Source organism: Mycteria americana, chromosome 3, assembly GCF_035582795.1.
Source record: "Mycteria americana isolate JAX WOST 10 ecotype Jacksonville Zoo and Gardens chromosome 3, USCA_MyAme_1.0, whole genome shotgun sequence".
NCBI lineage: Eukaryota > Metazoa > Chordata > Aves > Ciconiiformes > Ciconiidae > Mycteria > Mycteria americana.
This window is the reverse complement of record NC_134367.1, coordinates 41879643-41897813: the sequence shown is the minus strand read 5'-3', so window position 1 is coordinate 41897813 and position 18171 is coordinate 41879643. Positions and strand designations below refer to the sequence as shown.

At 45.0% G+C, this 18171-nt stretch overlaps 2 protein-coding genes across 2 annotated transcripts; one reads left to right on the top strand and one right to left on the bottom strand.

Annotated features, from left to right (window-relative positions):
- Nucleotides 1–10775: 10775 nt before the first annotated feature.
- Nucleotides 10776–13085, bottom strand: PNRC1 (proline rich nuclear receptor coactivator 1). The gene is made up of 2 exons (XM_075498352.1): nt 12657–13085; nt 10776–11903 (listed from the first exon to the last, which is right to left on the bottom strand). The coding sequence occupies exons 1-2, from the start codon at nt 13083–13085 to the stop codon at nt 11463–11465; spliced, it is 870 nt and encodes a 289-aa protein (XP_075354467.1). The 3' UTR covers nt 10776–11462.
- A 56-nt stretch (nt 13086–13141) lies between these two features.
- BORCS6 (BLOC-1 related complex subunit 6) lies at nt 13142–16517 on the top strand. Its single transcript, XM_075498351.1, is given in 2 exon segments — nt 13142–13261; nt 13263–16517. Coding segments are annotated over 2 exon segments (1194 nt in total). The 3' UTR covers nt 14337–16517.
- The last annotated feature ends 1654 nt before the right edge of the window (nt 16518–18171 follow it).

The following is an 18171-nucleotide window of genomic DNA, read 5'->3' as shown; positions in this document are numbered from 1 at the left end:
GGTGTGATAATGTATGACTTTTAACTGAAATGTGTTGATCAAGATGGTGTTGGTTATACAGTATGGGCACAGCCCAAGAATACAAATTGATTAGTTCTAGCTTCATACAGAGTGAGATGGTATGTTAAAAATAACTTTATTTCAACAATTAGGATGCTTTTAATAAAAAAGGGACTTTGAAAGGACTCGTTCTTTTTTCTTAAATATTTTTGCCAATCAAGTCATGGCTTTCTTTATGCCATATAGGTTGCCTGTACATTCACGTAGCAGCTAATATTTTTTAAAACAAATTTGTCACTTAATGGGCATCTAGTCTATAGAATGTACTGCTGCAAAATATCACCAAAGCTAAAATCCAGCAGGCCTGAAAAGTATTGCAATTTATTTATATTTATTAATACCATAATTAACCAAATTTATTCCAAATATTTTAAAAAAAGAAGAGTTTGAAGGAGACATGAAAAAGCATCAGATTTTGTACCTCTGTCCTCTATGCTGTAACTAGGTTAGTACTGACAGTGACAGGTACCAGCCTAGATAAACTAGTGAAATTCTGAGAAACAGAATTATTTATAATCTCCACCAAACCTGTAAAAATAGTTGCCAGAAATGAACATGCCCCTTTCTGTTTGCTGACTGTTAAGCTGAGGCTGAGGTTAGACATAGGTGTCTAACTTTTAGGCCCTCGATTTATGGCATATTCTACACTGTGTATCCTATGATAAACCATAGGACAGAGAGCAACAACATGCAGTTTTACTCCTAGTTATTGCAATTTCCTCCAAAGTTCATAAGTTCACAGTAGGAAATATGTTCTTCTATATTTTTAAAACCCCAGGGACACAGTAATTAATAGGTCATAAGTTTGTGTTTTACAAAATACACTATCTGCCAAAAGTGCACCGGATGTTTTCTTTGAGAAATGGAGGTTTCCTGCCTAATCCATTTTGTCTTAATCTTCCAGCTGCCTTTTTGGTAAAACACGAGCTGAAGAAAAACAAAAACATTGATTTTTTTTGTTTGTTTTCCTTCTATTCTTTCTTGTTTGCTATCTCTTCAGTGTTCTAAGGCAACAGTACAATGATAATTCAACAATACTTTGACCTAATAAATTACTGCCTGATGTTCACCTAAAATAAATGTATTACATGGAGCCACAAATAGCGATTCAGCTGCTGCTGGCTGTGTTTTCCATCTGCAGAGCCTTTCCCCAAAACTGCCTGACGACATCCCGTAGATTATTCTGACTCACTGGGATCTCACGAAGCCTCTGCCTAGCGCAGGTATTAGCAACAGCAGGTATTAGCAGTGGATATCAACTCGATGAAGCAGCAGGGTAAAGCAGATAGGGAATTTTTAAGGGTGGTTGCATCTGCATGTGAACTAATGAAAAATAAATACAGGGAACGATTGATTTAATCTGTTTACATAACTCATTTCAAATTAACTTGCAATTAGGCCCTCACCAGGAATTGCTCAGTGATTATACCCTCCAGCTGCCTAATACAAGCATGGGTTCTGGGCAAGGCTATACTGAGGAGCGATGGGCTGCTGCTCCCAAAACGGGTCCTTTCAGGGCCACCCCTGCAAAACACCAAAGCAAAGCCACTAGAGGGAACCCAGCCTATTCCCTACGAGGCCTTGGCACCTGACTTTCCCTACTACTCACTTACTTGGACCTTTACTTTAAGCTATATGCACATGCGTACTTAAAGCTATATGCATACGCTTTGAAGACACCTGCCACAGTAACTCCATCTGTTAAGGCAAATGTACCAGTGTTCTTCTCTATCGCACACGCACACGATGCGTTTCATCTTTTATGTTAGTAGTAATGTAGTTTTTTAACTTTTTGTCTCTTAATTCTTTTCTTTCCTCATCATTTCTTTGTCTACGTGGTGTCAACGCTCTCTGGAAGCGAAGCAAAAAAGTTACTGACTGTGCTCCTGGTTACTAGTGGGTGTGTAAAACACATTCCTTGCATTTCTGGCAAGAAAGGGACTTGGGAGTAGGAAATTAAGGAAGGGTGGAGACTTGGTAGAGGTCCTTAAAAGGTGAGGTCAGGGGGGCTAGCTGTAACTGCGGAAGACAATATGGAGAAAGGTTTCTAAGTGAGCAAAGAGCTCCTTCCCTTGGTCGTCACGTATCGGCTTTCTGCTCCTTCACCTTCTTCAGTATATTACGTCTGCCCAGAGGGAAAGCATCAGCCTTCACCATCCTTAGGGCTCAGCACACGTAACCATCTCAGTAATGTTAAAAGTAAGCAAAGCCCTTCCTAATACAGCTGTGACTAAGCTGGCGTTTGGATGAAGACTGCGAGACTGGATGAAGATTCCTTTTACCCTTCCCCCCACATCTTCACATTGTGTTCCCACAGTATTTGAAAAGTAGGGCATGTTTGTGTTAAAAGTGATATAAAAATGCAACAGTTTGGAAGAGTGCAAGCAATCAGTTATAATAGCAATACAGGTTAACTCTTCAGTGTTGCCACAGGGGGAAGGAATGAAAACAGGCTGTCTTGCCTGTACAGAAGTTTCTGTTTCATCTCAGGGATATTTAGGTGTGGGGTTGCCCTCTCACTGGGCACTACTTCTGGGGCAGTGAAGGGAAAACCCCTTTTTGTTGGAAGGCTGCCTTCTCTGAACGCTCTGAAATACGCTGACGTTGCCATCAAATCCAGCACGTTTTGTAAGATTGCAGAGGATGGTGACTACGCGATCCAGATGGGGAGTCACAAGAACTGGGGGTTCTCGCCTGACCCCTCCCTTCACACCAACGCTTCCTAAAGGCAGAAATTTCAATGAGTATGTTACTTGTTCGTTCTTGTGTACCCAGCTATGGCTTTCCAGAGCTTCGACATTTATCCCAAACAGCATGGTAGTCAGAAAAATAATGAAAATAAAATAAATAAAAATTCATTATTGAAAAATAAAGAGTGAAAAATTAAAAGTCTTGAAAATAGCAGTTTAATTCTGCACAGGCATAGTTAGTTGATCACAGTTACCTGTGTGGACAAAGTAATGGCACCTGTGTTGCCATTTTCTCTTTATGAAAGTTAACTTACATGCAGCAAGGAGTCATATGGCTGCTGTTGAATTCGATCTCTATTATTATAAATTTGAAATTCTACTCTTGGCCAAAATGGGAGGAAACTCTGCAGGTTCCATGTTAAAGCCTTTGGGATGTTTGTTTTCATTTATGCAGAGAAAATGTAGTTTCAGCACAAGAGTTCAAAGGACATTGGAAATAATTTTCAAATTAATCAAATGCATGTAGATAGACGTGTGGTAGAAGAGCAGCAGAATAATAAGGCATTACAAGAGAACGATTTCCTTCAGTGAGGGAAGAAGGGCTATAATTTGGTATAAATGAGGACTATGGATGGGGACTATGGGGGAAGGCCAAAGAAATAGGTGGCACAGGTCAGGAGGAATGTAACAAAGGGATGGGGCATTGGAAGCAGCAATTTTAGGGCCCGGGGTATGGAGAGTAAATGGGCTGACACTTTTCTCTCATCTGTGTCTGGCTTTTAGATGCATCCATCTCCCCTGCCCTGCGTATATATTGGGGTTTCTCTTGAAAGGGTCTGAACCTTTCCCCTTGGAAGTCAGTTATGATAGATGTCTTGGGGACTAAAAGATTATTTTACCAACATGACAGAAGATCTACATAGGTATTGAAGCAAACAGAAACTTATCTGTGATCTACTTTATGGGAAGGTGGATGCATAATTAACTAAACTGCCATATGGGTGAGTAAATTTAGGGAACCTTTCCCTGAAAAGGGAAGTCCCTTATCATTAAATTGGTGAAGGAGACTGAGAAATGAAGAAGGGAAAATGATACAAATGGTACAGAGCATCACCCTGCAGATGTGAACACACCTTGCAGGCTTTGGGATCTGTAGGTGCTGAAGAGCATAAACAGTATGCTTGGTGCATATGTGGCCTGTATAATACTTTTTTTCTTTTTGTCCTAAAATGTATGACTCGGTGCTTTGGGGAAGGCGCTTACTAACGCTGCCATGGTTCCTGAGGGAAAGCAGGCCTTGTAGGTACTGAACCAATCTGGTACCTAGTAATGAATTAAGAAAGAAATATAAACTATAAGACCCTCTCAAATAGGCGGTCCCTGTCTTACCTTAAACCGCCTAGGGCACAACCAGGTGGGAAATGTATAGCTAACCACTGAACTATCAGGGAACACGCAGAAATGTGTCGTCCTACAAGCGGGAGGCTGAGAAGAGGAGCTCTGGACACATGCAGCAAGCAGGCTGTACTTGTGACAGGCTCTCAAACAGTAGACCCAGCCTGGAAAATTAGATAAAAAGCCTCGGTTCCTGAGTCTCAGAGCTGCAGACTGCATTTTTAGCTTCCTGGCATGTCCTCCTGCCAGCAACCAGCCCAGGTCAGACCTCTCAGACTTCCTGATCTCTGAGGAAACAATCCTTAAGCTCTAATTGTTTGGGTTTTTTGAGTTGTGTTTGGCAGATGAATTCCATGGTATTTGTGTGGACCAGCTCATCAGAGTCGTTTCTAGTCCTCCAGGATATCAAGTGGGGTATGTTGTGGTTATTGAGACTGTGCTACATGCTTGCCAGGTCAGTTCATACCACGTTGACAGGAGAAATCTCAAGAGAATTATTGCACCTTGTAAAAATCTAGCTGTCCTTTAGAAAAAATACATTCTCTCTTGGAGGAAATGTACCCTAAACACAGCAGATAAATGTGGCATACTCAAATTGATTTTTTAGGTGAAAAAAATTACATGTATGAACATTTGCCGGGAAGTGAGGGAAACTGGGAATGATGAAATGCCTTTAGGGGGAAATACAAGAAAAGAGAAACTCACAGCTGCAGTGAAGAGTAAAGAAAACAGTCAGGGAAGGTGATGGGAAGGCTCGAGGTCTTAAGAAGGACTGGCTGGTGGTAGAGAGAGACTGAGTCACTCATAAGCTTCACCTTCTGTCCTCCTGTAGGAAGATCCTCTCTCTTGGGAAAGACTGGGCCTCTCTTTCTGTCTTCCAGGATCTAGTGAGAGCCTGAAGATAAAGCAAATGTAAGCTCAAGAAACTATGAGGATACTGTGCATGCCTCTCAGCCAGCTGCTGGCTGCAGCATGTTTGCACAGCAGTGGAGAGCAGCAGCCAACAAGCAGAAACTTCTGACTTCTCATCAGCCTTCCCACTGCTGGCTGTGGGGAGAGGACAGAGAGGATGAGCTGAAAGCGACAGTGGTGTGTATAGATTATATATTGTATCAAAGGGCCAAAAGCAGGGTGGAGAAAAGTGTAACAGTCATCTTTCATGTGCAAATTACTAAAGCTATCATGTAATAAAACTGTACACAACACAAAACCTAAACGCAGCCTGATTTATCTCACCAGCCCTATCAATGACTACAAATGCCAAACATTTCAAAGCAGAACATTATATTCATTGCATTTTAAGATGTTAGACAGTGGGATGAGGAAGAGTTGAGATCACACAGCAACCGTGTGTACTAGCAAAGGAAAAACCTGGCTGGAGCTCCAGAAACTGTGGTTCTCTTCCTGGGTTAGTAAACAGCCTGCTGAGTGATCTTAAGCAAGCTGGTTCACTTCTGCATGCCTGTTTTTCCAGCTGTAAAACGTGAAGGCTGCTATCACGCATGTACATACTTTATCTGACCACTTCTAAAAACCTGTGGAAGCCTGAGAGCAGTAAGCACTTGTACGGCATTTTGTGATACCTAAAGCAGTGCTAGCCATTAAGAATGCTGTGCCAAGGTGCAATTTCTAGTAATGAATAATAGGTACTGATCAGAGAAAAAGTCTGTTACAAGACTTGCCAGCTGATATTGTCTTTCCCCAGATGGTCCCAGCCAAGAATCGGTAGCAAATTGCATTTCATCTAGTCATTAAAATTCCCTAAATTTGCAGTAAGATCAGATACTTTGGGAGATAATTTTTTCTTGCAGTATCTTTCCTTCCCACATAATTCAATGGTGACATCTATGCTGCTTCTCTCTTATCTCTTAGCTGACCTTGTTTGTCAGGTTTTTTTTCCACCTGTCTCGTCAATTATTTTTTCCTTATCACTCCTAGTACAGCGCACAAAAATGTATCAGCACTTTCTTTAGTGCTTGCATACAAAGAATGTCTAAAATTTGGACATGGTCTATCAATTTACTACTCCATTAATTCCTACAATGACCTATTGATATTCTAAATATGCCAACATGCAATTTCTGAATATTCTGATGCTAGGAATGCAACTTGCAAAAGCTTCATGCTATATATATAAGCAAACTACAGATCTCAAGCTATATATTATTTTAAGTAAGGGCATAGCTTATTCTTTCTCATGCAGCTATGTCACCAGGCAGTAAAGAACACAGGACTCAGGTGATGAGAACAAACAAGAGAAAGGCCTGACTCTGTATACTAAGCCCTTTATTGAATGTAGCTCTAGGTCTTGTTTCAGGGAATAAAAACCAAAGTAAATTGTATTTTCATGGCCATTGCCATCACCACTTACAAGGACATTTGCAAATTAAAGTTCATAGACCTACCTGATGAAAGCACACTGCTTCATTAAAGGAGCAAATGACATCTTTCATAGAAATAGCATCTCAAAACTTTATGCTTCATGACCTTAAGAATGGCAGAATGTCAATGATGATTACACCACTTCTTGAAATACATACAGCCATATACTGAACTACAACTAAAGACTTAGCAAAGTCCTAGAAATACAAGAAAAATCCTTGATCTCCAAATACCTCCTCTTTCAGGTATAAATTACAGAAATCACACCAGTTTGCTCACCAGTGGCAACCTACAGCGTAAGTACACATAACCAGTGTAATTCTCAAACTGAAGACAAGGGTTTATGAACCACTCAGACTAAATGACCGCATTGGCCACACACAAGCCTGAGCATGTGTAACCTGTAGTAACGCCACTAGACTAACATGAAACAAAAGTACCAAGGCAGTACTTCCAACAGAGTCAGGGCTTTGTAAAATCTAAAGGCCTATTTTCTGGGAGTTGAATAAGTAAGATTTTATCACCTCATGGGAAAAAAAGTTAGAGAGGAATGCTGACTTCAACGTAGGGGAAGAAGTACCTCTGCTAGGACATGTTCACTGTGCAAATTAATTCCAGAGGATTTTTTTTCAAATTCAGCTGAATTCTTGACCTTCCTGTCTTAGCTCTGATAACATTCTTCTACTCTCTCAACGCAAAACAAAACGTTCACAGCCTCTACATTGCTGATAACATTCTGTTGCTCAACTTCAGGTTAGGTCCTTGATTGGATAATATATTTCTCCTTAATTAATGGATGTTCCCTTCGTTAATCTTTTCTACTGAATCAGCAACTAAACATCTCCTGCTATCAAAAATACTTAACACTGTGGTTCCTGTTCAACAAGGTAGCATCAATTTTTCACAGTAAATGTTAACATTTTACAACCTTTCTCTCTTAGTTGCTTACCTCCTCATCTCTTTAGGGTAAGGATCAGCCTATTCACAACATAAAACCTGATCAGAAATTACAACAGAAAGTAATTCCCCTTAAATAGTTGTCAGTCAGGCATATATTATGAAAAAAAGCATTTAAAGAATGCATTGTGAAATCAAAATTCAAAGAGTACAAGGGGTTGTAGAAGAAAATAAGGAATGTGTTTAACTGCATGATGGAAGTGTCAAGGCTTTCTATGCAGAAAAAAGGGTAAACTTATTTCCAAAATTACAATGAAAACCAATCTATAATCTTCAGGCTTCATATAATCTATAGGCTTCATATTTGATCTCAAAACCAGGTAAAGCAGAAAAAAATCCTGAAGCGTGGCAGGTATCAAATGCTTTATAATGCGAAAGCTTAAAAAATACCCTCTGAAAATAATTACAAGAACTGCCTAAAATTGCATTACTTGGATAAGATATTAATCAGCTGAAATAAAATTCAATTTATGGAAAACGTTACAGCCTCATATACAGACTACTTAAGAATTTAGCAGCATCTCTGAAGAGATACTGGTGTAACGGAGTTCAAACATACATGGGATTTCTATCTCCTCTTGCATTAGGAGACAGCAGCATTTTAGCTTTAGTAGAGCAGCAAGCCAGCTGCTATTAATGAAGCTGTCTAATGGGCTGAAACTTAGCCACGCATGAAAACCCAACAGATACTTCTGCACTCCATGAAAGCTAATTTTTCAGGACCATCACCACATGACATTTAACTGTTTAAAAGTAAGCTGGTAGTTAACTCGCAGTTGATTCTCCTGCAGTTCTGCACAGCATTGCACTAAAGACTTTAAACAGAAAAGACTTTCATTATCCAACCAAAATGCAGTATGTTCAGTTTCCTTACTCTGACTGAACTCAGAAGATTTAATAAGCAATTTATTTAATTCCTGTACAGCAGACACATGACCAGCTGATGATAACACATCCACTAAATTTGTTCATTTTCTTCCTTATAAGCTGTTCACTTCAAAAGACTTTATACTGTATTGCAAAGAAGCCGTCCAAACATGACACTAATTCTTTCTTTCATTTACAGGCTCTAAACTCAAACAATAGTATGTTCACGTAATACAATGCCTTGCCGTCAGGGAACTGGGATGAGAAACCTGTCAAAGTGAAGGAAACCTTGAAAGTGAAAATCCCTGTAAGAAAATACGGTAGAAAGATAAAGGAAAAAACGTGGGACAGTGACAAATTAAGTGCAGAATATGGTCCTAAGAGATGACCATGTCCTGATTTTTCAGGCCATCTTGTTGAAGTGTATATTGTATGTAAGCCTAGTTTTATAATCCAGTCCATTGGCCAGGAAGGGACGCGACCCAAAGATCTTAAGAAGATAAAAACGTGAAGCGCCCCAACACTTCTGTGAGATCACAATAGGACCAGCAACGCTGATGCAGAAGTAAGCTAAACAAGCTTTTTTTTTCCCCCCACTATTTGGAAAGAGCAGATGAAACATTGTTACCTTACCCTGAACATCTTTATGGTCCAACAAGGTATGGAAAATTTTATTTTCAAGACTTCAGAACTCTCATCCAACAGCTTTAAAAGAATTGGCTGAGGAGCTGAGAACTATCGCCACTTACATTTAATGAATTTTGTAATCCCCAGGGATGTGTCGGCACATCAGGGCAGAAACAAAGAGGTATGTTACACTGGTAAATTTTGCATAGGATCAAGAGTTAGCATTCAAACTACCTAATTGGATGTCAGCTCCAAAGGGCAGGGAACAAAAGAGGCTGATGGGAGCAGAGATAATCATCAGGGAAAAAAAGGGTACCTCCTTTTAAATAATGCCAACCTACATGGCTGATGGAAAGTAGCTCATCAACCTAGTTATCAAGATTCAAGACGATCACAAACTCAGCTGACAAAATTAACCATTGCCTAAAGCTGTGGGGAATTGCTCAAGGCATTTTCCTTTGCTCTTGAGGACATTCCGGCAAAAGAAAAGGGGGGGGGGGGGGGGGGGGGGGGGCACAACAGCAGATCAATACAGCATATACCAAATATAGTAAACTGGGACTTACGGTCTACTTGAGTCATCCTTAGTGGGATTCTACTAGAATTTTTCTTTGCCCTAATACTGTTTATTAAAAAATTAAAAAAGGAGGATTTTTGTTCATTTTTAGAAGACAAGCTAGGACACGCTATATTATGGAGTACTTAGATTAGGCAGCAAACTGGGCTGTTGAAGCCATACATTTACCTCAAGCAGGTACCATCATTAATCAAGTAATACAGGTCTATTTTGCAAGACAGTGAACTTGGAAGTCTTTGGGGTGGACCAAAGATTTTGTATGAGCTCTTAGTTTAGAACATATATAGTTAAATAGCCCAATAGCATTATAATGAAAAATTTTGCAACTATATGATTAATTTCCATAAACAAAGCAAAGAAATTCTCCCTCAGTTTTTGACCAATCTCATTTCAGGGCTATGTTAACAAATACTGCCAATTCAACACACAGAATGACGTGATGCTTTACGCCAGGAGCAGTAGTGCGTGTGGCACGAACGTAGCTAACATTGTTCACTCCAAATCTTTGAAAACACCATTCATGCTGAGGAACCACCTCAGCTGGGACGCTGCTGCTAGTGCTTTCTTCCTATATATCCTTCCTAGTACACTAGTGCCCAGAGAATATTTTTTTCAGTGGAACCAAAAACTTAAAAATGCTTTTCTTTCTTACGTAGATTTCACATATTTTCTGCTTTATTGATCTTATTTAAGTACTAGATTAGTAAAATAACTACAAATCTATGTTATCTCCTCAACATGCCTGTCAGACTGATCTACAGTCTAATTCCTTAAGGATTTTAGATCAGAGGAATGTAATTTCCAGCATAGCTATCAGAAAGAGACAAATCTGGTGAAAAACATGAAGTTTTATCTTGCCTCATCCATACCCTTCTGTCATTGCTACTTTTCAGTATCAACTAGTTTAATACCACTTACTATGAATATAGTTAAGGAGCATTGCAGCACGAATCTGAATGTGTAATTGCCCAACTTTCTTGATACCTGAATTTTCAAGAAATTAAAGGATAAGGAATCTAAAATGACATATCACAAAGGAAACATTTTTTCAAAACACAAGGAATTCTTAATGAGCTATTGAATCTCTTAATTATTTGGATAGTTAAAGGCTGAGAAGGACAAAATATTCCTACTGATGCACGAGAAGGCAATCAAGTAATATAAGTTCACATACTTGAATTAAGACACATACACACACACACAAAGAAAAAGAGACATGCTTAAGGGGAGGCCAAATTGTTTTATTTAATTTTTTAGTGACCAATTGGATTTTTGGCAGAAAGCTCTGCTATTTTCTTTTTTTTTCTTTTTCTTTTTTTTTTTTTTTAAGAAATCAGCAGTGCTCTAATTGATGGGTTGGAATTTTACTCAAATTCCAGTTAATTTTAAAAACAGATAAACAGGAATTCCAGAACTATTTCCAGAGCAGAGAGCAAAACTTCACATTTGTATGAAAATTCCATGTTTATACTCAACCGGGACACAGAATGTAAAACTATTGTCAGTAGTGCATGAATAAAACATTCACATTTGATCCGGAACCTTAAAATCTGAAAGCTGTACTCTCCTTCCAAAATTTTCATTACCTTGTGCAAATCAAGTCAAGTCTTCATGTGTCAAGCACGCACTTAAAATTGTCCATATTTTATATACAAGACATCTACCATTCAGGCAGTGCAAAATACATCCTTTCATAACAAAACTAAAATGTACCTCTCAAAGTATGAACAAGAATATACACATAATACATGATGTACACTATTTACACAACCATAAAAAATATAATACAAGGATTTTTTAATGTGATTATAAGACTTGACAGTCTTTTGCAATTTCTGTTGCAACAAGGCAAGTTTAAGTTTCCTGGATGGAGTTTTCTTTGCCAATTACTCAAGAGATCTTGGAAACTATGCTTGAACTTTTAGGAGAGTTTTCAAATGGACTGCCATCAGCTCCCTGTTTTGGTCAGACGGTTCAGCTGTGCCACCCACCCAGTGGCTGGGTGGCTTTGGAAGGACACTAGGAGATGGTGGGTCACTAAATTTTGCCCCAGCGTAATTTTCTTTTTGGCTAGCTTCAGTTAGGGTGATAGGTTTCTTGGACTTGGCATTTCTGAAGTTCTCTGTGTTTTTAAGTGGCTTTTTCTCCTGCTTCTGAATTATTTCTGGCGATACAGAATCTTGCCAAAAGTTCTCGATCTTTTTTGCCGAGGTGACCTTTGTCAGTGGCATGTTACATTTACTCTTCTGTCTGTTAATCTTTGGTTGTTCACACAGATGTAAACTGTGAACAGGCTGGCTGTAGGGGATGGCAGCTTTCTCAGACTTTCCCATCTTGTTCTTTAAGAACTGCAGAGACAAAGAATTCACGTCAACACACGACCCCTCTCCTCAAGAGGCGCCTCCGGCAGCGCACAGGCACAGTTACCGCCCCACCGGGGCATCCGCTAGCTGGACTCGAAGCCGTGCTCCCGCACCGCCCCTGCGCCGGGCTCCCGTAGCACGGCACCGGAGACGCGAAGTGAGGCGCTGGGGGCCGCCTCACGCAGGGGCGGGGGGCAACGGCCGCGCGGGTACCGAGCCGCGCTCCTCCTAGCTATCCCACGTCTCCTGCAACTCTTCCGTTAGCACGTACGCGCCTGCCGGCAGCGCCCGCCAGCCGCGGGGCGGGCAGCAGAGCCCTCTCCGCCGGCGGGGCCTCACCGCCTCCCCAGTCGCGCTCCCGCGGCCGCCATGGGGCGCTGCGCCCCGCGCACGTCCCGCCTGCGCGCGCAGAGGCCGCTGGCGCGAGGCCAGCAGGCTAAATCCGGCTGTTGCTGGGCGCAGCGGCGGGCGCCGATTGGTGGCGCCGAGCAGCCAATCGCCGCCCGCGATTTCGCTCGCTCCCCCCCGCCCCGTCCGAGCGGGCGTAACGGAAACTTCGCCCCCCCCCCCTCCCCCCGCCCCGTCCGCACGCCCGCAGGGGGCCAGGGGAGGGGGGCAGTCGCTCGCTGCTCCCCCCCTGGCGGGGAGACAAGCGGCCTCCCGGCTCCCAGGGTGCGGGAGAAAGGCGGGGGCGGAGGGGGAAAGAAGTGAGCAGAAGTAGCGGAGCCCCGTCTTTACCTCCTTCCTGAGGGGTTTGCCGGGCGCGGGTCTCGAGGGGGGGGGCGCGGGGGGCTCCTCCGGGGAGACCGTTACCATGCCGGGGGCGGCTGAGACCGTTGGCGCAGGGTGAGCGCGAAGTTCGCCCGGGCCGTGCGTTCCCAGCGGCGTCCTTCTCCCCAGGCCGGCGCGATGCTGTTGGTACTGTTGGTAACGGCTGGGCAGGAGCCCCGCGGGGCCGGGCCGGATCTTTCCCTTCCTCCGCCGGACTCTCTTCAGCGCGGGCCGCGCGCTGCCCCCCGGGCCCGCCAGGCAGCAGCTGGGCTGGTTCTCACAGTTGCTGTCCCCTCGCCTGAGGCGCTGGAGAAGAGTGGAAGGCAGCCGCCTGGGGTCTTCGGTGCCTGCCGAGATCCGAGCCAGGAAGGGCGGCGGCGCCGTGGTGGTGACCATGGTGGGACGTGGGTACCCAGAGCTGTACCGGGGAGAGGGGTCGAGCCCAGGTGGGAATGAGCGGGTCGGGTCACTGGGGAGCGTCTGCCCGGGCTTTGTGGGCTGAGATGGTGGCGCAATGGGATCCGCTGCTAGGAGAACATGGCGGGGGAGTGAGAGGAGCAGCCACCAGCGCCCCGGTGTTGTTACCCGAGCGGGGCACACCCCCTTCTGCCCCCGCGCCAATCGCCGTGCGAGGATGGCGCGAGCGGCACGCCTCTCCACCGGGCGCCGCCAATCTCGGCGAAACGGCGGCTTCTCTGGCCCCGCCTCGGCCAATCGGAAGCGACACAAACACTTGGGGCCACGCCCGCTTCCGCAGGCCGCCCAATCCGGGCAGACACAAACAGCGGACACGCCCCAGTCTCCGAGTCACGGGCCCGCAGTGCGAAGCGAACGGAGGGGGCGGGCGGTTCTCCTTGCGAGGGCCGCCGGCCAATCGGGCGGCACACAAACACCCGCGGCCGCGCCCCCGCGCGCCCCGCAGCCAATCGAAGGGGACGTAAACAGGCGGCGGCGCGCCCCCTGGTGGGCGGTGGCGCGCCGGTGAGCAGGCACGCGTCGCCCGCCATGGAGGTGCCGGCGCTGCGGCCCGCGGCGGCCGCCGGGCTCCCGGCCGCGGCGGAGGAGGGACCCGGCCGTGAGGCGGCGGGGCGGAGGCGGGACGAGCGCAGCCTGGAGGCGCTGAGCTTGGCCGCGGGCGGCGGGGCGGCGGCGGGGCGGCAGCTGCCGGAGGGGCGGCGGGCGACGCTGGCGAGCGCCCTGGAGCTGGAGGGGACGGTGCTGCGCGAGGGGCGCCTCACCCAGTTCGTGGCCAACAACCTGGAGCGGCGGATCCGGCTGAGCGGCGCCCCGCGGGGCGAGCCGCCGGCGGCGGCGGGGGGCGGCGGCTCTATCCCCGCCATCGACCCCGGGGCGCTGCAGGACGTGGTGGCCCTGGCCGGGCAGGTGGCGGCGCAGGTGGACGAGCTGCTGCGCAACGTGCACTGCGGCCTGCAGGCCCTGACGGCTCTCAGCGTCGGCTGCATCCAGACCTACCGCGACGGCGTGGAGAGCCTGGGCGAGGCGGCCGACCTCAGCATCCGCGCCATGTACGCGCTGGTGGCGCGCTGCGAGGAGCTGGACCGCGCCATGCAGCCCGTGCCCGCCCTGGCCAAGCGCATCCGCGACATGAAGGGCACCCTGGAGCGGCTGGAGGGGCTCTGCAAGTAGCGCCGCCCCGGCGGGCGTCGCCGCCCCGCCGCTGTTCCCGCTGCCGGCGGGATGCCGAGCGAGGAGCCGCCGGGGCTGGAAGACCGGGGCCCCGTCGCCGCCCTTGCTGGGCCTTCTCCGGGCGCTGGAGGGGGGGCCTTGGCCGCTCCGACGGGCCCCGGCCCGGCGGCTGCCCGCCCTGCCAGGCTTCCCGCCGGGGCCGCCGTTGCCTCCGGCGGCCCTCAGGCTGCTGCTCTCCCTCTCCGGTAGCCCCGCCACCGGCCCCGCGCACGGCGGCTTCAGCTCTCCACCTACACGTCCTTCCTCTCTCTCTGTGCCCCTGTACGTGACCGGCCGGCATCTGTGGCCAGTTCGCTGGTATTAGCCTGGAGGGAGTGAAATTTTTGCAACCGATGAAGGAAAAGGTCCCAGTCGAAATCGCGGGGTAAATGGCAGACGGTGCTTTTTAGCTTCAGCTCCATTAAAGAATTTGGATTCCACATGCCTTATGCTATTTACTGAGGGCTAGGAAAAACTAACCAATCTGAATTAAAAGCAGCTGTTGATATTTTTTTTTAACCAAATTTGAAATTGTTGTGAATACTTGCTTGATGCTTACAGGCATACATGCTTATTTGTAGTCGACTCAGTGCCTGACGAGTAATTCTCACTTCTGCCGTTACAGCAAATAAACACACAGAACACTGCTGTCTCTTATAGGACACAGTGGTAAGAGAAGAGAAGAGGAAATTTAATATATATAGCAAAGACACTTGCTTTCTGAGAAGAATATAAAATCCATGGAATATAATTGAGATTCAAATAAGAACAAAGCTATATGCAAAGTTCTAAATAAAAGCCTTCAGATAAAATATGCTTTGCCTCTATTAGTCTCTACAGTTTTCACAGTGTAGAAGTTTAAATGGCTTCACTGTGAAACGGGCCTGTGATTTTGTTTTGGGGTTGGTTTTTTTTTCAATTGGGAAAATACCTATTTAATTAGATGAGGAACATGAATATGTGATGACTTTACATGGGTGTATGACTGACATAAAATGGGTACTTTGGGAGAATTTATTTGTATAACTTGAAGCTTTTGTATATGCATCGCTGTATGCGGAAGTGATTTTGCTGTATCAGTAAGTATTTCCTCTGAGGCCTGAGAGTAGCCAAATTCTCTGCTTGCTATGGTTCCTATGCAACTAGCCTCTTAGATGATGCTCTTAGCAATCCATTTAGGTCACAAATGTCCTTGTAACAAGATTTCAGCAGAGAAATGATCACTGTGATCTTATGTATGTATAATGGTGCTTTCGGTGACCAGCGGCTCCTAAAAACCTTGGAGCAAAGGTAGCTAGAAATACTACGCGAGTCCTGTAACTTTCGATTGAAGAGCAGATAGGTTTATGATGGGTGCAGCTGCTACCCCACCATAATCTCATTAAAAACACTGACTGAGGGGTGGACGCTGTGATATACTGTGCTTCTGCATGTAGACAATACTGAATTGTAACACAATAAGTTGGTTTTATGCCACCCTGGTTTGCATAATACCAGTCTCCGGCCTGTTTTGGGCTTCTCAACGTGGCCATGACTTTCCCTCAGCACAGGGATGTATTTCATGTGTGGCCTTCCAGCCCTAGCAATGGGAGAAGGCTGGAAATGGGCTGTGCCAAGGTCGTGCTCTTTGTGGTCACAACTCTTGTGGTGCTGTCTTCTGGGGAATAGCTGTGGCTCCAGAAAGGGACCAGAGGTCTAATAGAGATTAGTGGAGAGAAAAAGGAGAACTTAACTGCCCCTGCCCATGGGCCTAGAAGACACTAAAGATTTTGTAACACCACAGCAACAGCGGTACTCTTAATAGTTTTGGGGTGTTATTCTTGGGAAAGTTTGAACTTGTCTATCATGGAGATGCAGGAGTTTTGCTAAGTATGTTTTGTATGTGTCAAGACTGAAAACCAAGGTTTGGTCTTGCTTAACTTGTGAGTATTGTTGAAATGTACAGGAAAGGCCTGCAAGCTTATTTGTATAACCACATATGTACAGCTACGCTTTATTCATACAGGCAAAGGTGAAGCCTTTAAAGCATACGCGTTTCAGTACGCTATTCGTTTTCGATAGCATTTCATTTGCAGTCACCTACGTTCAATGCTAATTCCCTGCTAAAATTGTCAAGTCTGCAGAATAAAATGATTACTTTTATGTTTTTAATTGTTAGTGATTAGTTGTTGTTGAAGTGTTTCACTTCTTAATTACTGCTTTTCTTATTTGGTAAAATAATTTGAAAGCTAATTTAAACTCTGCTTCTGCGTCTGCACAGAGATCCATTAATGTGATTGCAGAGCCAGTTTCAGTCTAGGTCCTCAGGCAGTAATTTCTGACAGTGATGTCATTCATGTGATGAAAAAGGGATGACTTGTGAATTACAAACATGAAGGAAGCAGTAATTACACTGGTTGGGTTTGGTTTTTAATATCTGTCTGAAAGCTTCAGCTTGTTTGAAGGGCAGACTTCACTGAGCTTGGCTCGTGAAGTGGCTCCTGTTCCCAGGTGTCTGCCTTGTACGTTTGCCATCCCTGGGGCAGGCGTGGCCAAAACGCTGCAAGCCTGTTCTCTACCGCAACAGTCAATATCGATATCTTATTGCATAGCTGCTACGGTTTCCAGCCTCCCCGTCCATACCGGCCTCCATTGCTGCAGGAATGGTGACACTTGCCAGCGTCCGTGTCTGCGCCAGCCCTGCCCTTGAAGTCCCCTGTGAACTGCTTGTGAGCTACGTGCTGCTCAGTAGCCACCAGTGAACCTGGTCCTTCTGCAGCCAGAGACTTTTGTACTGCCTTTTTGATCCCAGTCCAGGCTTTCTTGTGCGTATTCTGTGTTAATTCTGGCACTTTCCAACTTTTGGATGTTGAGCATGAAAGCTTTCAGGTTCTTTTATAGCTTTTTTTTGCTTAATCGGTCAGTGAGCAGAGTAAAACCATGTTTGGATTTTCCAAGACCTTCAAATGGGTTTGCACATATTTTCTTGCTTAGTCACTCAGCTTTACAATTGGTCTTGTTTTCCTTTCCTCATCAGCTGCCAAGTGAACTTTCATTGTAACGAGACGGGCAAGGTCAAAGAAGAAAACTAACAAAATAAAATGACGTGCAGAGCACTAAGCAAAGCCAGATACAGAACTAGCTGTGCGCCAGGAATGACTTCCCTGCTCTGATAACTGCCAGTGACTCTCTTTGGAATTGGATTACTCTGTTAGGAATTAGGTTAGTTTGATAATTTTTTTTTCTTCAGGACAAGTGTCAGATCTGACTATGGAAATGCTCTTTCTGATGAAGGTGTAGTTGGTTCTGCTTCATTCAGGGCTTTTCCTTGCTTTCCTCCTTCGTGAGGTTTTATATTCCCTGACTCTGAACTGATTTCATATCCATGCTATTTAAAGGAGTTTTACTAGATAAAACCTTACTCCAGCTGAAAAAAACAACCAGTCACCCAAAGCAGGAGTGAACATCAGTGACATTTCACCTCTTCAGGCTTTTTTTCAGTGTTACTTAATTGCATCAGGTATTCAGTAAGTAAATATATCAACTTTTTGCGTGTCCTGCTGCCAGCCAGACACTAAAATACATGTCTCTTGGCCGGAATGTCCAGATTTATGGTGGTACTTACTCCCATGAGTAAGGTCTTGACTGAGTTACCAGCATAAGGAACAGCATGAGTTGAATCCGAGAGCATACCTCTTACTATTAAAGATGCGACTATTTTGAAATGGTTTCAAATACCATGGCTGTACTACCAGAAGACAAAAACCTTAATTCTAAAGCTTCAAAATTAGCAGGAGCTTTCCAGAGGAGTTAGTAG

What these genes read in the sequence shown, in the direction of transcription:
- PNRC1 (XM_075498352.1), bottom strand. Translation starts at nt 13,085, where the DNA reads ATGGTCACCACCACGGCGCCGCCGCCCTTCCTGGCTCGGATCTCGGCA. An exon ending in GCAAACCCCTCAGGAAGGAG is followed by an intron (nt 11,904 to 12,656) that starts GTAAAGACGGGG and finishes TTGTCTCTGCAG; the next exon opens with TTCTTAAAGAACAAGATGGG.